A 21,583-nucleotide genomic window follows, 5' to 3' on the forward strand; every position below is an offset into this window, starting at 1 on the left:
ATCAGGGCCTGTCCTTGGCAGGCCTGGCTGCCCTCCCTGCTTCCCCAGGGACAGAGGCTGCCACGCCGCAGCGCTGAGGGTCGTGCTCTGGGGTTTGATGAGGGATGGATGTACATGGGGAGCAGCACTGCACGTGGCATGACATTAAATGATTACAGCAGGCTTGGTTATGGTTGGGTCACAAACCTTAATAAAGAGGTAAGTTTTCGGTGGTTTGTTTGGGTTTGTTTGTTAACAAAAACAATCAGTTCTGGACTCCAAAGTCAGCGCGGGGGGGGGGGGGGGGTCACTCAGCTCCCCATTTCCCCTTCGCCCGCTCGGCGCCGAACTGCAGCGGCTCCTTTAAGCCGCTCACCATTTCGCGCGCTGCCCTTCACCAAAATGGCGCTCCCGCCCTCAGTTCGCCGCCATAACCGCCCTCCCCTCTCCCACCCTCCCCCCCGGCCGCTCGGCCGCGCCCTGCACAAAGATGGCGGCGCGCCCTCCCCGCCCGTGCCCTCTCGCAAGATGGCGGCGCCCTCCCCCGCCGGCGGGCCGCGGCGGGCCGGGCTGATGGCGGCCATGCCGAGCGGGTGAGGTCAGTTCCGGGGTGGGGGCGGTCGCGGTGCGGCTGTGGTGGCGAACAAAAGGAGCCGGAGCCGGCGTGAGGGCGGGCGGGGGCCGAGGCGGCCAGGTGGGTGCAGGGGGTGCGGCTCTGCGGCTCGCCTCACGCCGCCCTCCTCGCGGCGGCTCGGGTGTGGGCGCCTGGGGCAGGAGGGGACGTGTTTCCCTGCCCGGGCGAAGCTGCGGCCGTGAGGGCAGCGGGACGAGACGGCGCGGTCGGCAGGGCAGGGCTGGGGTGCGGGGGGTGCCCGAGGGAGAGCAGCCGTGCGGGGAGGGCCGCGGCCTGGGCGCCCCGCTGCTGCCCGGGCTGGGGGGCAGAATTTGCTGACTAACTCGGCGGGCATTCGTTTCCTCCGTTTCGCCCCTGTCAGGCAGCGGGGGCAGCCCGCGGCCAGCCGGGGCTGGGGGGCAGGTGGGTCCCCCCGCGTCTGTGGGGCGAGGCGGGGGGATGGCAGCGGGCTGTGTGCGCTGCCCCCTCCGGGGGACGTTGCTTCTCTGGCGAGGGGGCAAGTCCTGTGTTTGTTACCTGGCAGCGGTGCTGGTGTGGGGTTTTATCTGTATGTTTTCGGGGTTGCCTCTTCTCTTTCGGGAGGCCTGGGGTGGTGTGGCGGGCTCGTGGGCAGATGGGGCTGAGCTGTCCTGGCTTTGGGCTGGGGCTGAGGCGCTCTCCTGAGAGGAGGTGGGGGGAGAAGGTCAGAGAGTCCTTAAAACATTTATTTGCAGGGGTCTGTCACGCCTAAAATCGAGTAGCTTTGATTGCAAGGGTGTTGCTTGTATCTTTGGGATCAGGAGGAATGTATTCATGAACATCTTCACCAGCATGGGATTGTTTGGGGTTGTTTTGCTTTGTTTTGTTTTTCTGGTCATGTCTCTCTTTGTTTTTCCCTATGGTTGAAAAAAAATGCGTTCTGATGTTCTGCAGTCCTCTCCTGCATAGCTAGGAGGCTGGATGCTTGAGAGACCTCTCAAAGCTTAGGTCTGCTTCCTTGTCTGTTTTCCCATGCCCCATGCTGACATGCAGGAAGCAAGAAAAAAAAAAAAAAAAAGCTGTTGCAATCTTGTTGATGGTACTAAACTGTTGCCACTTTAAAAAGATACAGAGATCTGTGTTGAGAGGAAAGGGGACAGTTGCTTGTATCCAGAGTGGCTAGGATCAGGATCTACATTTTCATATACTCCTGATGGTAACATTTTAAAAACCAAAACCAAACCAGTCAAGCTTTTCAGACTATAAAGTAGGTAGTAAAGCCATTAATCCTTTTTTCCATCGAAAAAAATTTTGTTCTTCCAGGAGTTAATCTGTCTCTACTAGTTTAGGCTTAGTTATAATACTAATATTCAGCATCTCCTTTGGCTGCATCTGCAACACTTGCTTTTTGGTGACTTCTGTTGGAATAACAGATGTTGGAGATTCCTTCCTCCTAAGAGTTTTACTTGGTTCTTCGAGCTCTCCCCACCTTTCTAGGTATCAATATCTCTTTTAGTGACCCTTTGAGTTGCTCCTTGCTTCTTAGATATCCTTCACAAAACTTTTACATGATGTGGCCCCTTTGTGAACTTGATCCTCTCTTCTTTGCTGATGATCTCTGTTTTGTTCCAGGGAAGCTGTTCCCATGGCGTGTGGGGAATGCAACGCTTCAGCACCCACTCAGGATCCGACACGCAGGAACATCATCCACTTCCAGCACAGAGAACTGAAGTGCAGATAGCAGAACCCAGCTGGAAGGTAAGGGCTACAGGCCAACTCTGGAGTGGTAAAGTAAAGCCAAAAAAACAGCCAGGGTGCTACTTAAACAAAGCTGCAAATCACAGGGCAGTGATGAGATTGCTGATAAGGAGCAAGGAGGAAAGGTGGTTGATGAGAGAGTGATATGGGGGGAGTGGTGGTATGCTAATCAAATTCTATGAGGCCTTAGTCAGCTTGAAGATGAAAAAAAGAGCTCAGGAACAGAGCATTGTCCAAAATAAAACGTGACTGTTATATATTCACCCATACATCTAACTCCTGGCCACATAACACTGACTCATCAATGCGCTAAATGGTAGATGCTTGAAGGCCATCCAGTAAGTGGTTTGGTGACTGCTGCCTACAAGGAATGCAGCTGAGAAGCAGCAAGAACTGTTCAGCTTGGTAGGTGCTCTTCCGTTTCCTGCAGGGTGATGTTTGTGTTGCTCTGTAGACATCTCCCAGGCAGTTTTTCATGGTGAGCTCTCAGGAGGGCGCTGGCCCGTCGCCCATGTGGGTGTCAGTTAGGCAATGACAGAAACTAGTTGCAAGAAACTCACTGCTTCCTTGGGTCTTCACTGGAATAGTGATGGAAGGTATTGCAGAATTCTGTGCTTATCTTCAAGATCAGAAATGCTGTGCAGATTGGCTGTGTTCTGAACAACAAGATGTGCAGGATGTTGTATTCCTAAGACTTTTCTGGTGTTCTTACAGTTCACCGATTGTTTTGTGTACTGATCCTCTCATGGCATTTGGAAACCTTAATTTGATTCATGTAGGTCAGAGGCAATGTGCATAAATATTTCCTTAAAGTATGCCAGAAGCCATGTATGAAAAGCCAAAGTTTCCATGTTTGAAATGTGGAGTGCCTGAAGCCTTCCAGTGATACGTTCAAGTTGATAACACTCTAGTCAGTGCTTCAGGCGTTCAGAAAGACAGTCTGTGGTTTGAGGTTCTCTGATACTGTTCTTTTATTTTAAATAAGCAGTGGAGGTCAAATGTGTAAGTTAGTGTGTCCCTGCTGTGTGATAGGAACAGGCTTATTAGAGGCCTTCATGTAATTCTTCCACATCCTAAAGAAGGATTTTGTTCAGTAGAGTGCTTAAAAAGGAGGTGATATTTGCTTCTGGTTTTAAATTGAGCCTGTCTGGTGTCTAGGAAAACAAAGGTGCAGTTTCAGGTGGGGTGCAGAGAAGGGTTTAGGAGTTTTGTGTGTGTGGGAGGAGGCTGCATAGCTATTGTTTTGGTAATGATTAAAAATTAATGTGTCCGGCTGCAGTGTGGTGAGCCTCCTTTGTGCCTTTATTTTCAAGTGCTTTCAAAAATAGCCTCAGTTCATGCTACGCACACTAACACTGAATAGGTATTTAGGAGTCCACATGCTTTAAAGAGCATATCTTGAATGCTTCCAAGCAGCTTTTTCCTTCAGCTGTTGATGTGGTGCATGTATTTTGTATTGCAACTTGAAATCCAGTTCATATAGCTGGATTATGTGCCCCTCCTGCTGCTATGAAACTGCATTTGAAACTAAAAGCTATTCAGTCATGACCTCCCTGCTGAAATAATAGTGCTTCCCTCTCCGAGTGTACTGAGCATTGTTAACATTTGCTATAAAATTACCTTGGCGATTCACAAAGCTCCTCTTGTGATAGATTTGTTAGCTGCTTCTCCAGCCTCAGCCTGCCTTTGTGTGCTGGAATAGTGAGTAGGCTCTCCTTTAGAGTCTTGGTTTTATCCCATCTTGGGGAGCAAATGTTGGATGGCCTGTCCCTTATTCATTGACTGATGCAGTCAGAAAATGTTCTGAGCTGGAAATCACAGTCACTGTTGTGGAGCTCATGGTCCTGGAGGCAAGGCTTGTAGGGTGTGGGGAATATGTGAGTATGTACTTACTCCTCTTCTTTCTCAGACTCAGTATTATTGTGCTGATAGCTGGTGTGTTGCTTATCTTGCTTTGCTCTCATCTGTATCTTCTTTCATCTTAACTGGCTCATCTCTTTGAGCTTTAAAACATCTGTGGCAGCACCCATGGATTTGTGTGTGTTGTGACAGTCTGTCAACAATCAATTAAGATTATCTTTGCTTAAAAGTTTATTCACTTGGGATCAAATGTCTTGATTTCTTAATCTGTTGTTGGCTATGTCAAAGCTCTGCTCTGTCCATAATTTCTGTCTTTAGCTGGAAACTGCTGATTACCTTTTCTTGTCAGACTTTTCTCAATGCTGGAATGAAATGCTGAAGAACCTTCTCCTGTAGCTGGTGAAGTGCTCAAATTGTTCTGGTTATTACAAGTTAATGCTGCTGCTGTTTATCCTAAGCAGTTACTAACAGAGTAAATTCAATCACTTGCAGTAGTACAAGAGAGAGTTTTTCAGGGTCCTGTAGGAATAGGACAGTCATACTTTTCCAAGACAAGCTCCAGTGCCCTGTCCTTGAAGCATCTTTTCTATGGCAAAGAGAAAATTAATTCTGGATAGGAAGCCTGTGACCGCATGTACGTTCATAATTTATAAGCTGACACAGACATTTTTCTCTGGTTTGCATCACTGTTGCAGGTCATTTGGTAGCACTTATATTTACATAGCTGTGTGACACCAGCAAACAGTCCCTGCTCTGAGTGTCAGTGATAACTACAGACTGTTGGATTCTGTGTAGCTGGGGCAAAATGCTGTCAGAAAATGTGGCAGGCCAAGCCAGGTCTCCAGCAGGGATTGTTCTGATAGTGCAGATGTTCTTCCCTATACTTGTTAGGACTGGCTTGTGTGTGTGACAGTAAACAGGAGCTGCTGCACTAGGCTGTTTTGAGAATGTCAGTCCTGCATCTGAGAGAAAGGGTCAACCAAGGCGTAGATGATGAAGTGCTGTCTGTAGTGTAGGTGGATTATTCTTTTTCATGAGCTTCAGTCAAGATGATGTGACCCAGTTGGTTCACTTCACTCTGCTGGATCTTGTGGCTTGGGTGGGGCTGAGTGTTGCACACAACTGGTGGATGGTTGTGTGAAAACCAACTCACCTTGCTCTGAGCATTGGGTTCACTGGCTGTTCCACTAAGTGAAGAGTCTAAGTTCTGACAGCTGCTGTTCAACTACCCTATCTGCTAGTCTAAATGATAAATAACCCTTTAAAGGTCACATGTTTACTTCTCTATCTCAGAAGACATTTTGTCCCACAGGTTGGATTTATTTCTTTAATGCAGCAAGGCATTATGTATGGGTAACAGTTGGTCAGGGCTTTGGCTTCACTGCTATTCATTTCTAAACAGCAAAGGATAAAAGCACTTGAGTTGTTCCATCTCTTGTCTTGGACTTCTCTAGTGACTGTGTGGCTGTTCTTGTGCTCGGAAGGTTTTCTGAGAGGTGCCTGAAAGCAGCTTTGTTTAGCCTCCTTTTAGCCTCTTATTTATGTTTTTTTTCCTTTTAATTCTGGGTCTAATATGTGGGGGAGGAGACACATAAATTCCCAGTCCCATTCTGACCAGCAAAGCTCTTACATTTCCTGGATTTTGAACAGAGAGCTCTGTGTCATGCCCTTCTTTCGGATTTCAGGTGGTAGCTTGCAGGGGAGGGAAGCTGTGCTCTGTTGAAAACTTACTGTAACGTGTTGTAGCTCGTCAATAATCAGGGCTATACTCCTAACAGCATCAAGATTTTTCTTTATTTACCTCTGATGTTGTCAGCACATGAAAAATTCCTACTTTCTCTGGGCTTCTGAGATGTAAGAAACTCTTTCAGCAGTGCTTGAATTCTGCTTTGCAGTCATGTTCTGACAAGGAAATCTATTGAGGATTAGGAATATGTGTAATGGCAGCTAAAGAGTTGCAAGAACCAACATAGATTGTATCTGTGTCTGCTTATCTGGAACTGTGCATGAGACTGCCTCACTTGAGCTGCAGAAGGTGAGGAGAACTTCCCTGATTTCATGGAGGTCTTGGAAGCAAGGGGTGGAAACTTAAATTATCATGCATGTCATGAGATCTTGTGTGTAGTCCTGTTTTGCCCATAGCTCCATTAGCAACAGAGTGGCCAACAGAAAGAAGGAGGCAGGAGGAGGCTGGATAAAGTATTCAGCAAATGATGAATCAAGCTGACAAACTAGCTAGTGAAACAGAACAGTGGTGTTATTTCTGTTCACTGTCCCTAGCTGGATAATGCTGGCCAGCAGTTTCAGGCAGGAATTTCAAACACTGCTCAGCCAGGTGTCTATCAACAACAAGTCAATCTTCACTTGTTTAGGTTGGATGATTTTGGATAGAGGATTTGTCCAAACTGGAGGATATTTGCTCCTGCAGCCATTGCTCTGTTAATACCTTGAACTTGTTAAATATCACAGGGGTACTGGGGTTTGTAGAAAGCATTAATGCTCTTCGCTCTGTCAGCCTTTATCTAGTGAGGTACATTCTGCTGTAGGATGTCCCTGGCTGCCAGATACGTTTAATCTTGTTTTTGACTGGTTTTACTATTTAGGTGTGGTGTGCTCAGGATGTCCCTGTTCTTCTAACATGAGTGATTATCTTTCCTCTCCAGGTGTGTCTGGTAGAACATAGCATTAGTACTTGGTGATGCTTATGGTTGGCTGAAGTCTGGGGAGGTTTGGCAGGCTGGTTATGTAAGTCTGAAACTGCTGCTTCTTCTGTTGGATCAGCCTGTTCAGCATTAATGGTGAGGCTGTGCTGCACAGGCTGAGGCAGGGATGGTTGTCTGGACCAAGGTGAATCTGTAGGCACTGAGGAGGTATGTAGTATCTAAACATGGAATGTGCCAAGATGCCAGGATTGTATTTATTTAGGCTGGATTGATCTTGCTGTATGATAATGAGGCTATAGCATACAGATCTTTCCTGGTACAATCTCAGATACTGCTGCTATGAACTGTCCTGGGGTTGTTCTGTATTGGGTATGAATTGTAGTGCTCGAAGTAGCGCTGCTTTGGTGTAGCTGAAACCCTGAAAGGTGAAGTAATTTCTTGGGAGGCAGAGGGTGAGGGACTGCTCAGGGTCTAAGTTAACTACACTGGAAGCAAATCACCTGTTCTGAGCTCCAACTGGAATGTTCTGCAAGTAAATACAAAGGAGCTCTGATCTTTCTCTGGCAAGCCTGCTCTGATACAGTACTCCCTTTCCAGCTAGGATTCTTTCTGTCAATAAACTCCTTCACTCAGTTCGTCTGTTCTGTACTCAGCCTTTAGTGAGGCTACAGTACAGAAATGACTTAGCAAATCAAGTTTATTCACAGTAGTCACTTTCCTGCTGACAAAGCACATTAGACTTGAACATCTGAGAAGAACAGAAGCTTGAAATCTCAGCAGTCTGCCTGCTGATCCTGTGGAGCTTGGTCTGGTCTTGGTCACAAGGAAGGTGATTTTATTTTTGACCAGCTGTCTCCATGCAAGGTTTGTTCCTAGTCTTATGCCAGAATAGAATCCTCTGTGTAAATTATTGTGCTGCCTGTGTACTTGTTGGGAGAGTCTGTGTTCCAGATCCCTGCTTGGTTTCTATATAGTGATGGGAATCACAGTCCCTATGGGAAGAATCCTACCATGCAGAGGAGGGTCAAGTGGCCCCTGAGAACCTGACTTCTCAGTTAGTCTGCTGTTGTCATCAACTCCGGCAGCAAAACTGCTTGCTCTAATCCAGAAGGGAGAGTGTTGCAACAAGAATCTCATTCTAAAATGATTACAAAATCCAAACCATTAAGATGACATTTGCATCTTGATGCCAAGCTGTCTTTCAGGACCTAGAAGTGAATTGTGTGCATGGGAAATCTGGGTCAAGAGGGATGCAGCTTTCTCACCTACTTTCTCTAGTTTTTGGTGGGCAGTTTTCCCTTTTACTGCAGGTGCTGGGAGTAAGATTAGATAAGACATGGCAAGTTCCAGCTTCTGTAAAGGTGGTCCCTGTTTTTATTGTTGTTCTTCTGGGACTTGAACAGGGTCTCCACTGCTGCCAGAATGAGTGGGGACTTGCTATGAATGTCCTTTTCTTCCTCCAGTGACCCTGTCATTGTTATTGGAAGGCAGGAGATTTCCTGCTCCACCCTACCGGGTGCTGACACTGAGCTGTAATGGATTTATTTTTTTTTTAGCTGTCTTGTGGGTGCACAATGTAAAGGGAGATTTCCTACCTCATGTAGCTGGTAAACAACATTAAGAAGCCAGCTGTGCTAATTTCTGGTTGGTTTCTTTCCTAGGTATCTTGAGATACTAATCAAAGGGAGCACAAGGTTAATCTCTTGTGAGAAGAAATCAGGCATTTCCTGGATTGGGCAAAACTAGAAACTCAATGCTCCAGCTCAACTCTGGAAATGTCTGAACCGTGAGACCCCAATTCCTGAAAAGAAATCCCCCCTATTTCATAAGCCTACGAGGGGTAACTAGGAAGGGCCTGACAATTCCTGCAGAAGTTTTCCTACTAAGAGTGGTTAAGCCCTGGAAGAAGGATCTTTGGGAAGAAGAGGTATCTAGGCAAGAGAAGGAAAGAGATTTTTTTTTTTTTTTTTTTCCCTCAGCCTGGGGTAGGAGGAGTAAGGAGTTGCATGAATAGGGAGCAGTTCTTTTATGAACAGTATCAGTGTTTTCACTGCATGTACCTCAAAAGAGGAATAGGATCTTACACAGCATGTATGGAGAGCAGTGAATGAATGGTATGGCAGCATTTGTGTTACCTTTTAGAAGGAGTCACTACAAAAGCTTCCATCACAACTGGGAGGAGTGTTTCAGAACAGTGTGTACGTGCTGGGGTGCTGCCTTCAGATTCTTAGAGCCCTAGGGGGGGTGTGCAGTGAGATTGTTGGCTCTCAACCCCTCCCTGGGCAATGAGTCTGGTAGAACTAAAGCTGTGCTCACCTGCAAGCAGAGGTGGATTTCAGAAGCTAAGCCATGTGGAAGTTAGCTGCTCCAGCAGATCACTGCTGTAGCTTTTGATTATCCCTTTTGCAAAGCTTCCCAGGCTTTCTTTTATTTGGGCTGTAGAAGTGCAGGGCTCTGCTCCCTCAGTCTGATGATGGTGAGAGAGATGCAGAGGGTGACAAAGAGGACATGTGTGTTCTTGTCTTGTTTGTTCTTCCCTGTGGTCCAGAAACACGTCAGCAATCCTGCCCTGGCTCTCAGATCTTTCAGTAGCTGAGCTTCCTGGTTTCTCTATGAATTGTCTTGTTTTCCCAGAATGGTGTAGTAGGGGTCATTAAAAAAAAAATAAAAATCATACGTATCATGTTTTGATGCTTCTGAAGTGGAAGGGAGTGGATGGGCAAGAGGATTGGGATAGAAGAAGGCTTCTGTCAGTAGTGATTAAAGGCCTCTGTCAGAGCTATAGATTTTGCATAAAATAAAGATATGAAATGGGTTTTGACTTTTAATTTTCTTGTCTGTGTAGACAAACTGAGGAGTCAGTGTGGGGGGAGGTAAGGAAAGCTTCTGTACCCTATTTTATCCTGGAATTAGTATTTCTGCAGTTTGCACAGGCAGCTTTCTCAAATGTATCTTGCAAATGGACTCTTCCTTTTCATGCCTTGTATTCAGATTGCTCAGGTGCTGTTCAGATGTTCAATTCTGCCTGTTCTTCTCTTTCCCTGTGGACATGTAATCCTCTGGCCCTAATCTGCTCAAGGCAGTCTGTTCTGCAGAGGCATGCCAGCCACTTGGCTAGAGCTCTGCAGCCTAACAGGACAGCAGTTTCTTCTTACAGGGCTGCATATGGCTGTTTTCATCCCTTCTTTCTGCATCCTGTGCCAGGATTGCATGAGTTTGCTGGTTGGTAAGTGAAGAGACTTGCTGTTCTGCCTTGTTTTATTGAAGTTCTAAAACAGGTATTGTTGTCTCTCAAGATTTCCCCCTCAAAAAAAAAAGTGTAGTTACCCCAGTCAATTTTTTTGTGATACAGACTAATGTGGTATTGGAACTGGGTGGGCAGAAGGGCAAACACTTCTTCAGGGATGGCTGTCCTCTTCCAGTTTACCACCTCTAGCTGCTTGCAGCCTTCCCAAGTACCCCTCAGTCAAAGTTGGCATTGTACCATTTATTGTTGTAAGTAGCAAACCAGGGAATAGAGTTCTGTATTTAGTGTCTCCAGGGAATGTGGTGCTTTTTGAGTTCATATTAGGAAGGTTCCTATATTCCTTTGCAGTTCTGTGCTGGAAGTTCATTTTAAGTATAGATTTGAATTCTACGAAAGTAGATGCTGTGGCCACCCCACTTTCTTCCAGTTTTCTCCCACCCAGTGGCACACAGAGACAGGCAGTCAGCCCTGCAGTCCCCCCAACAGATTTGTTGGGACTATCTGTACTAATGTTTTTTTATGGACTGGGGAATCATTATTTAATTTTTGCTCTTCCTCCTTTACAATTGAATTCATGAGGGTTTCAAAATGACAAAGATTAGTGGTTGTTCTAGTTGTGAACTTTGCTAGAAAGCATGATGTGGTGTTACTGCTTTTCCACCACCATTAGAAAAGGTTACAGTGAGTTCTTGTTTGCTTCTGGTGCCTGTCAGGGGAATTTTGTTCCCAGTTACCCATCAGTCAGGCTTCTGGGCTGTTATGGTTTGAGTGGGCCAGGCTAATGTTATGGTACCAATATGAGGACCTAGACAGAGGGTCTTTAGGACCCTGAGGGATGTGGGGGGTCAGGATCCCCTCCCATTTCCTGCCATGCTTTATAAAAGCAGGAGCACCGAAAGCCTGTCCACCTTTCTGCTCGCACCTTCTGTGGTCATTGAGGCTGGGTTTTGTATATATTTGTAGATACGTCTTCTTCATCCCATGTGTTACTATCCCTTCCCTTTTCTAGTTTTAATTTCCAACCTTTAGGTCTCTCTTTCTCATTCCCCTTTTACCTTCTCTTGGGAGAGTGTAGGGGGGTAACAGAGAGCAGTTCTGCCCTCTGGTTTTTGGTTTGCCTTGACCATTAAACCAAGACACAGGCTTTCTATGGCTTGTTGAAGGATGTGCTCAAAGCCTCATCTGAAGTCTGAAGGACAGAACAAGCATTGCCATGAGGCCTCTGCTTCCCAGAACCTTTTGATTTCCTTTCTGACACTTGAATCCCAGCGGAGATGAACTCTAGGTAGGAGTGTCTGGTCAGGGAAGTTAATTCTTCTTTTAAGTATGTCTCCCCTTTCATCTACTTCTGAAGTAAGTAAGACAAAGAGCAGCTGTTACAGGGTTTCAGTACTGATTCTGTCAGAGGGCAAGTAACTAATCTTTCCTTGGAGAATTAATGCAAAGAGGGAAGCCAAAACTACTTAAAAGGAAGGAAAAGTCATGATATCAGGCCACTTTGTTCTTTTTTTCCAGTAGTTCTAGGAAATATAACTATTGTATGTAAATCCTCTTCCTTGCCCCTGTGGTTTGAGAACCACACAAATGCAGAATTATCTTCTGGCTCTGTAAAAACAGGAATAAACTCATGATAACTATGCTCTGCCTGTGGGATTTAGCACTTCTAATGGTGCTGGTAACCTCCTTCTTCCCTGAAATAAAATCCCTAGACAAAAAAGTAAACTTACAAATATTGGTCTGGCTGGGGTAGTGCAAGTCTGTCCTGTGAGCTTCCTTTAAATGTGACTGTCTTGCTTCACAGTCTGCTGATGATAAATACCAGTTCTGATGTTTTCAGACAATTCATTTGTCAGGGAAGAGAGCAACAAACTTAGTTCACAGTCTCAGTGGTAGTAAATTATTTGCAGGAGGCCTCATTCGTTTGTCTCAGTGACTTGAAATCGGCCCTCAACTAATTCCAGTCTTGCTGTGCCAGCGCTTACCGCGAGTTTCCCGATGCCCTTGGAAAAGCAGAACAAAACAGTTTAATGCCTGCTTCTGGTTTCCTTTCAGGTGAATCATGATTCCAGTCACTGAATTACGCTACTTTGCTGACACTCAGCCCGCATACCGCATCCTGAAGCCATGGTGGGATGTCTTCACAGACTACATTTCCATCGTGATGCTGATGATTGCGGTGTTCGGTGGGACGCTTCAGGTTACCCAGGACAAAATGATTTGTTTGCCTTGTAAATGGGTTACCAAAGACTCTTGCAATGACTCAGTCAGAGGTTGGACAGCTTCAGCCCCAGAACGTACCTACTATAACTCTAGTCCTGTTCCCTCTACGGATATAGGGCCTAAAGGGATCAAATATGATTTGGACCGGCACCAGTACAACTATGTGGATGCGGTGTGCTATGAGAATCGTCTTCACTGGTTTGCCAAGTATTTTCCTTATCTGGTGCTGCTACATACTCTCATCTTCCTGGCTTGTAGCAACTTCTGGTTCAAATTCCCAAGGACCAGCTCCAAGTTGGAGCATTTTGTGTCTATTTTGCTTAAGTGTTTTGACTCTCCGTGGACAACAAGGGCATTATCTGAGACAGTGGTGGAGGAAAGTGATACCAAGCCAGCATTTGGGAAAATGAATGGCTCCATGGACAAGAAATCCTCCACAGTCAGTGAGGATGTGGAAGCTACTGTTCCCATGCTGCAGAGAACAAAGTCTCGAATTGAGCAAGGAATTGTGGACCGGTCTGAGACTGGTGTCTTGGACAAAAAGGAAGGTGAACAAGCCAAAGCACTCTTTGAGAAAGTGAAGAAGTTCCGCACACACGTGGAAGAGGGAGATATAGTTTATCGCCTGTACATGAGACAGACCATCATCAAAGTGATCAAGTTCATTCTGATCATCTGCTATACTGTTTATTATGTCAACAACATAACGTTTGATGTTGACTGTAAAGTGGACATTGAGAGCTTGACTGGCTACAGGATGTACCGCTGTGCTCACCCTTTGGCCACTCTCTTCAAAATCTTGGCATCTTTCTACATCAGTTTGGTGATATTCTATGGCTTGATCTGCATGTACACACTCTGGTGGATGCTGAGGCGATCGCTCAAGAAATACTCCTTTGAGTCCATCCGGGAGGAGAGCAGTTACAGTGACATTCCTGATGTGAAAAATGACTTTGCTTTTATGCTCCATCTGATCGATCAGTATGACCCCCTGTACTCCAAGCGCTTTGCTGTCTTTCTGTCAGAGGTGAGTGAGAACAAACTGCGGCAGCTGAACCTCAACAATGAGTGGACTCTGGAGAAGCTGCGCCAGAGGATCACCAAGAACTCCCAGGATAAGCTGGAGCTGCATCTCTTCATGTTGAGTGGTATTCCTGACACGGTCTTTGACCTCATTGAGCTGGAGGTCTTGAAGCTGGAGCTTATCCCTGATGTCACTATTCCCCCAAGCATTGCTCAGCTCACCAGCCTTAAGGAACTGTGGCTCTACCACACAGCTGCCAAAATTGAGGCTCCAGCCCTTGCCTTCCTGAGGGAGAATTTGAAATCTCTTCACATCAAGTTCACAGACATCAAGGAGATTCCTCTTTGGATTTATAGCCTGAAGACACTAGAGGAGCTTCATCTGACAGGAAACTTGAGTGCTGAAAACAATCGGTACATTGTCATAGATGGATTGAGAGAGCTGAAGAGGCTGAAGGTGTTAAGGCTGAAGAGTAACCTGACCAAGCTGCCACAGGTGGTGACAGATGTTGGGGTGCATCTTCAGAAGCTTTCCATCAACAACGAGGGCACCAAACTCATTGTTCTCAACAGCCTTAAGAAAATGGTCAACTTGACAGAGCTTGAGCTGATCCGCTGTGACTTGGAACGCATTCCTCACTCTATCTTTAGCCTCCACAATCTGCAGGAGATAGACTTGAAGGACAATAACCTAAAGACCATTGAAGAAATCATCAGCTTCCAGCACTTACATCGTCTCACTTGCCTTAAGTTGTGGTACAACCACATTGCCTATATCCCCATGCAAATAGGCAACCTCACCAATTTAGAGCGCCTTTACCTGAACCGTAACAAGATAGATAAGATCCCCACCCAGCTCTTCTATTGCCGAAAACTGCGATATCTGGATCTCAGCCACAACAACCTGACTTTCATACCACCAGATGTTGGACTTCTTCAAAACCTACAGAGCCTTGCTGTGACAGCCAACAGGGTAAGTGAGCAAGGAGCTGAGCCCTCCTGTGTAAGAGTGATTAAACATGCTGCAGTGGTGTGTGAAATACTCCTGGCACTGCCTTTCCGTTTAAATTCTCAAGATCTCTCTCAGAGAGATTTACCTAAGGCATTGCAAGTAACTCCAGGGACAGGCATTTCTTTGAACAGCCTGTGTTCTGTAGGTTTCATCTCTTAAGAGTGAAACTGTTTTGAAGTGGCAGCTGAAGGCTGTTTAGAAATCCTGCCTGTCAGTTGTTTCTCTGCAGTTGGAAGCTTGTAGCCTCTAGCTTGACATCAGGTTTGGGCTTGAAATAGACCTCTGAGGAAACTGGAGTCTTCCTCTATAAGTATGCACTTAAATCTGTGGTGTGGGGCTTACAGCTTTGCTTATAGTTCTTTGCATTTCCAGGGAATATTCCCTAGTTTGGTCTTGCAAGTATGCACTTTTTTTCGAGAAGTTGGATTAGGGACAGACTTAAGAAAAATGGTTCTTAAATGCTCACTTAAAATCTATTGTCTCATTCCACAAAGGTGACTTTGAAGAGAACAGAGCAATCTTCTGCACTGTCCTTGCTTGGGGCAGAGTGAACTAAACCAGGTTGATCAGTTGGCAGTCAGATGTGAAGGTGTAAACTGTGGCATTTCCTTGACTTTCAGAAGGGAGGAAATATGCTGGCACCTTGCTGGGCCTCAGGAAGGTGACTCTGGGTTTCCTGGTGTACTCCTGGCTGGGCCAAGCCTTTGCTGTCTCAGTCTTAAGTGGTTAGAGGGGGTGACCCAATGTGCTGTGCTCCCCCATTACCACAAGTTGTTCCTTGGCTTGTGTTGGAGAGCGTTTACTTGCTTCAAGCAAACTGTACCTATGTTTTTTTTCCTGAATCTTTATTCTTATGTTCAGAATTAAGGAGATTGCATTTTACACGTATCCCAAAGATGAGTCTGTGACTGCACAGACTGGTGTGCTGAGATGTGCTGATCTGAACAAAGCTCTCATTCATTCTGTCTGCAAATTCCTTGGAGGCTCTTTTTCTCTTGGAGTTTATTACCACCTGTAGTTGCAAAAGGCTTTAATATAACTACAAATTGCAGGCAGATCTAATTAGTGGCTTCTGTGTTCTTCTGGGAACATGGAGTAGAACTGACCTGCAGCAGTCCTAGTTTTCACTGTTATTTATGAAGATCCTTTCTGCTTTTGGCAAGATGTTATTCATAACTGAACACTGTCAAATTGCCCATGGAGAGGCAGGCAGAGCAGTTCAAGTACAGATTGGCTTTTCAAAGGGGAAATGCTCTCAAGTAAAGTATTTAATTGCTGAGGCAGTTCAGTATAACACAAGGTTCCTAAAACTCCAGCCAGCATTTTGAATTCAGTGTTTGAACGTTCAGGTTCATGTTGTGCTGCTGAAGAGCCATGGCTGACCAGCAGCAGCCCCTCAGGAATCCCAGTTTAAGCACTGCTCACTGGGTTTTCCCAGCACTGTCAGCCTGTGCCTCTGTTTGGATGGGTGGCTCAAGCTCTAGTAAACTTCATGATGTGCACTCATAATTTCCTGTTAAGTTAAAAGCCAAAATATTTTCTCAAGGCTGATCTGGGCAATTTCTGTGGATGGCATTAAGCAAAGATGAGGGAGCTGTAAAGATTCTTAAGCTACTGTTCAGAACAATTTATCTTCTGGCAACCTTCCTAGCACAGCTTCCTGAGGGTTAATCTGCAATGTGTCCTCTGCAGTCTTGGGGTGGAGCCTCTCTTGTATGAAAAGGAGTTAGAGGCAGCTTCATTTTCTGCAGCACAGTGTGGCACCACCCGTTTCTCTCTGAAAAAATTGCTAATGGAGCAGCCTTCCCTCCAGTGTGTTCTGGAAGCAGAAGGTGTTGAGAACCCAGTGAAATAGCTAGACTGTGTCCTCTACAAGTGCTTGGGCAAGGCCACAGCTACCCTGGGGCTCTGACAGCCTGGTTACTTACAGTAAACAGTGCCTGCTAGAAACACAAGGACTGGTAGGCTGGCATTTCCCGAGGCCAGGAATGATCTGGAATGTCCTCCCCTAGCTCAGCAGTCTTAGCAAATAGAGACTTCTGGAGTTGGCTAGTACCCATGTGCCATTCTGAGAAGCAGGCTGTATTATAGCACATTGTTTCCTTCCTAAACCAATACTTGTCCCTTAAATAACAGTATTATTTTCAAGAGCCTGTGATCATTTGATTGTATGTTGCTGTTTGCACACACTCAACAGGACCAGTAACAATGACTGAATTGAACTGTTTTTAATTGGTCTGGTCTCATCTTGGCTTTTCCTTGGGCTCCATCTCATTCAGAACTGATTACAGTCTAATTTAGCCATGAAGGGATGTCATGCATAATTTAAGTTTTAAAAAGGACACAGTTGCATTTAAAGGCAAATGGTAGCCTCCAAGGTGAGACTTTATAGTAAGGGGGAATACTGAATTGCTCTGTTTAGTTCATAGCCCACTGTTTGTTAAACCTTAGCCATATGGTTTTCCTAGAAATTCTTTGGGAGGATTGGACTATTAAAAGGCTTTAATAGAAATAAGCCTTACTAAATTAGTGACCCATAGATACGTGCAGGTGGTGGTGGGAAAGCTAACACCTGGTGGCTTGATCGTTCTTATTGTTGTTGCATTTTGGCACTGCCAAAAAACCCAGTGCTTTGGAGCCTAGAAAATTCTTGCAGCATTTCAAAGCTCTACAGTAATGATGAAAGAACAAGTTGAGTTCTCGGGGCCTGGAGGTCATATGCACATAGCTTCTTGCTCTTACTGCAGCAAAGCTAGGAGCACTGACTGAGTTCAGTCTTGATGGTGATCAGTAGAATACCAATTGTACAGTGGCTACTTAGAGCAAAGGGACTGTGATCCTGTGACTATATAAAGGGTTTGGGATGGAAAGGAGCAGGTACTGATGAGAGGATGTGACAATATAGGCCAGCTGTGAGTGGGTTTCTGATCCTGTCCTTGGTGAGGCCTTTTGCTTTAGCCACCATCACTGGTCATCTTTTGTAACTAATGCAGTAGTGAGTCTGAAAGAGGAATCCACACAGTCATGGTTTCTGCTGCTTTGGGTACAGTCCTGAGGGTGGAAAACAGGAGCTCACTCAAGGGAGAGGTGCTCTGTAAACCTTGAAGCATTGTGGGGTCTTGGTGGTCTCTTATGAACATGTGTCCTGTTTGCTGGTGACTTTGCCTATGCTTGATTTCTTTTTCTTTTCTTTTCTTTTCTTTTTTCTTAGATTGAAAGTCTCCCACCAGAGCTGTTCCAGTGCAGGAAGCTGAGAACCTTGCACCTGGGAAACAATGTGCTGCAGTCACTTCCATCCCGGGTTGGAGAGCTGACAAATCTGTCACAGATAGAGCTGCGAGGGAACCGCTTGGAGTGCCTGCCTGTGGAGCTGGGGGAGTGTCCTCTGCTGAAACGCAGTGGGCTGGTGGTGGAGGAGGACCTGTTCAACACACTGCCCTTGGAAATCAAAGAGCGGCTGTGGAGGGCAGACAAAGAGCAAGCTTGAACCCTTGGAAAAAGGGAAAAGCTTCTGACCAACTAGAAGGAAACAAAAGGCCATTCCAGTCCCCTGTTCCCCACATTGTCCCCTTTCTTCCCTCTGATCACCACCAGACTAGCCAAGGAGTCCCTGAACAATCACAACTCTGAATGAGGTGGCTTCTTGCCTCAGATGCAGGATGGGGGAAGCTTGGAATGAGGATGAGGATCAAAACAGATTAGTTGGCCTCTGAGCAAGGGCCAGTGGGAGTAAGAGGTGTTGCTGTTCTTCTGGACTGGAAGTGGGCGAGGTGGATGGTGCTGGTGAGAAGAAATTACCTTTGAACGGAGGAGAAAATGACATGCAGGGATTCCTGCATTGCTCCAAATGGGGCTTACATGAGTCAGGGTCTGAGAGTGCCCTGCAAGCAAAGATCAAGAGGCTAGAAAACCTCTTGAACCTCCATCTCTTTCTGTGACACCTGGTACTGTTCCCCTCTGACCTGGAGATTCAGGCAGTGAGGCCCCTTGGTGGGGTGGGATAGGATACAGACAGCTGATTTTTATCTAGATGCTGGCATTAGGATTTGGGGGATAAATTTATCTCAGACATCAGCTTGAGTGCAAGATCTGTCTTTTTTTTTTTTTTTTAAATTACTAATTGTCTTTCCCCATTGCACTCCACACCTTCTCCTCTGCTGCTGGAGAAGAAACCAAAGCCCCCAAACTGTATCTGCTGATATAAGATTGCACTATTTTAAGTTACTAGTCACTTGTGCTGATGAGTAGATCACATAGCATCCTTCTCCAGCTGATGTGCTGGAGGCACTAACTGACAATTCCAGAGTTTTAGCTTGTTCTGAAATGGATGGCTGTAGTGCAAGAGGGAGATCTGGATTAAAATGAGTCGAGCTGTCTAATCTGTTCTCCCAGAAACATTGAGTTGCTTCTGTATCTGGCTTTTAAATTCCTGGTATTTTGTCACATATCAAATATGAACATACATCTGGCCATTGTGTTGGGGTCTCTCCTGGGGTTGGTGGTGTTAGCAAAGAGGAACACTCGGGTTTCCTCTGCACCTCTTGCTCCCCCCTGTTCAGTTGTTAGATGCTTTGCCAGTGTTTTCATGAACACAGTCTACAGAGCTGTTTGACTGTTCTTTTCTGTTGTCCTCCTCACTTCAACAGCTGTCAGTTCCTGTTACACCTCTTAACCTAAATAAGAGGCTAATGCTGATTGAACTTGGTGCTGGGAAAGAAATCTCTTATCTCTTCCCCATTTCATTCTCTTGGTGTTAAGGAGCAGTATGAGAATCCTCCATGGACTGAGCTCTTCTAGATCCCTGGAACAGAGCAGTATTTATTGAAACAAGCCTGACCTTTTTGGTACTGTTTGACACATGCAAAAAAAAAACCCAAAACCACCCAACCTTCTGCACTGGCAGAGGTAGATAACCTGTAATAGCTACAGATAATCATGTCCTTAAGGTGAGGTGGTTAAGGTGTGCCTACAGTACACCTGAAGTCTGCTCTTTTCCATCAGAAGGAAGAGGAGGCTCATGGACCTGCAGGTCCTGGTTGTGATGTTCTGCATCAGCCCAACAGTTTGGCTCCAAGGTGGAGTGCTGCGAGCTGAGGCATGACGAGTTTGGAGGCCTCCCATGGGTACAACAAGGGGAAGCTGCAGCCATCCCCAAATTGGATCCTGGTGAGCTGCCAGTGGGTGCCCTGGCTTAGCAAATCCTGGTGATCCCTTCCATGTTGGGGCAACAGGGCACGCTGTGGCTTTCTTCATCAGATGTAAGATATGAAATATATACACTAAACATGCTGAAACCATGAACAATGCTGACTGGGCTCTGGATTTGTTGATGTTCAGATGCTTAAATAAAGCTGCATTAAAATCCAGGAGATCTGTTTATAAAACTGTTTTTAAGAAAGATGTAAATTTTGCCTCCCTTAGTCCATTCATTACGAAAAGCTTACACAGGGAATAATATAATTCCATCTCTTTATCTGGAAGGCAAGGTACTTCTTGTTTCTAACAGGGTTAGTGCCTTGAAATTGTGTTAAGAGTTGGAGCCACTGTTGAAAGGATGGGAAAGTATTGATGCTGATGCTTCTTGGGTTGTACTTGTTCTGTTTGCACAAGCATTTTTGGATAAATAAAGAGGGCAGAAATTGCTAGGTGGGCTTAATGCTTCTTAAGTAAAGCAGGAATGGCTAGAGGCTTAGCTACAGTAATACTGTTTTCCAGTCATTTCCTGTGGTGGGTGTGAGGGCTGTTTGGATTATGAAGGAGACTTCTGTTTCTTCCTTACTCTGTGCCAAAAGATTGGACTGGAAAGTAATGGCTACCGAAGAGAGGCTTCAACTCTGTTTTGTCTTCAAGGTCACTGGGTAACTAAAGGGTTCACAGCAGGTGTATTTCACACTAGGCAGGGCTGAAAGGGCAAAGCACCTCAGGTTTCACCTAGCTTCCTTCTGTATGTCTAGATCACTGAGTGCTTTGACTCTTGATTCCAGGTGTGGTCTTAGTCACACAAACTAAACTTTACACAGCTAGGTTAGAAGTTTCTATAGGCAGCTTCTGAAAGTATGCTGCAGCACTTCTAGGAGCTTGCAAGCCTCCTGAACAGCCCTGTATCTCCATGCTGAATCCACAGGACATGTGGACCACAGGCTTTTCTGCTAAAAGTCAGAGGCTGTCTGTAACTTCTGATCAAATAACAGCTATACTGCTGCTTGCTGAGTAGAGACTGCCCTGTGCCTGAGGTCTACACAGGCCAGTATTGGATCATGCATGAAAACACTAGCTTTTTGCTGCTCATATGATATTCTAAGCTCAATTACTTTTTTGATCGTGGCTGCTGGGGTTTGAGGTAGCTTCCTGTCTGGGATGAGCACTCTGCTAACTTCTGGTATCAGAAACAAGTGGCACAATTGAACTGCCACTCTGGAAGACAGCAATATGTATTATTTCTGATCTCTGCTTCTTGGTCTTCCCTCAAATAGATAATGATTCCAGAGTATCAGTCTCATATGATGACATGGAAGAAGCCTTAAAACTTCAAGGATAGGGACTGAACCATGAGGTCCTGAATGTGGTTACTGCTTAGGAGTTCTGCAAAACTCAACCCACAGCAGAGTGAGTCATCCCCTTCCCATACTTGTCTGGATTGCTCAGTGTTTGAGATGAGCTTACATCAACAACCCTTTCTCATTTGCAAGTATTCAGTCAGTGTATATTACATTTTTTCCTTTAAGTTTCCATCAAACCGAAGTTTAAGGATTTTAATTCTGACACTGATCTGTATGCTCAGAAGAAGAGTTCAATTTAAGCAGACAATCAACAGTCTGGTCAGTGTCTTGTTCTCCTGACAAGCTTTTCAAAGCACTCTAGTAGTAGCAAACCAGATTATTTATTAGCTGCTAAACCATACAACAACTTGAATTAAAGCCAGTTGTTTTCTTAATAGCACTTCTGAGCTGATTGAGTTCTTGGAGCCCCTACAGATCACAGTCACACTCATCCCATGTTAGGACTGAAGGTTAGTAACATGGAATTCTATCTTTCCTGCTAAACACCCCAAAAAGTAATAATTTGCAACTAATTATTTTGAACCAGCTGAAAGGCAAGGAATACCAAACCTGTAAGTGTGTTAAATCATGCTGCTATCTCTGAAACTATGCACTGGAATGTTAGCTGAAGTTGCTCTTGAAGATGGTTTTCTGATTTCATTCTTTGGTCCCCAGTTAATTCAGCAGCTG

At 45.5% G+C, this 21,583-nt stretch overlaps 1 protein-coding gene across 3 annotated transcripts; it reads left to right on the forward strand.

Annotated features, from left to right (window-relative positions):
- The first annotated feature begins 495 nt into the window (after positions 1 to 495).
- Positions 496 to 19,760, forward strand: LRRC8A (leucine rich repeat containing 8 VRAC subunit A). 3 transcript variants are annotated; one of them, XM_051636720.1, is made up of 4 exons: positions 496 to 577; positions 2,204 to 2,329; positions 12,152 to 14,315; positions 17,566 to 19,760. In XM_051636720.1, exons 3-4 carry the CDS (start codon positions 12,159 to 12,161, stop codon positions 17,839 to 17,841), a joined length of 2,433 nt encoding a protein of 810 aa, XP_051492680.1. In that variant the 5' UTR covers positions 496 to 577; positions 2,204 to 2,329; positions 12,152 to 12,158; the 3' UTR covers positions 17,842 to 19,760. The 3 variants fall into 3 exon arrangements, with proteins under 3 accessions (XP_051492680.1, XP_051492679.1, XP_051492677.1); XM_051636719.1 differs by lacking the exon at positions 496 to 577 and adding an exon at positions 596 to 673; XM_051636717.1 differs by lacking the exon at positions 496 to 577 and adding an exon at positions 1,063 to 2,068.
- Positions 19,761 to 21,583: the final 1,823 nt, after the last annotated feature.

This window comes from Apus apus, chromosome 19 (genome assembly GCF_020740795.1).
Source record: "Apus apus isolate bApuApu2 chromosome 19, bApuApu2.pri.cur, whole genome shotgun sequence".
Classification (NCBI taxonomy): Eukaryota; Metazoa; Chordata; class Aves; order Apodiformes; family Apodidae; genus Apus; species Apus apus.

Excerpts from the sequence above, each read along its gene's own strand:
- LRRC8A (XM_051636720.1), top strand. The coding sequence starts at position 12,159 with ATGATTCCAGTCACTGAATTACGCTACTTTGCTGACACTCAGCCCGCA. Across the intron at positions 14,316-17,565 it reads TTGCTGTGACAGCCAACAGG|ATTGAAAGTCTCCCACCAGA; the intron begins GTAAGTGAGCAA and ends CTTTTTTCTTAG.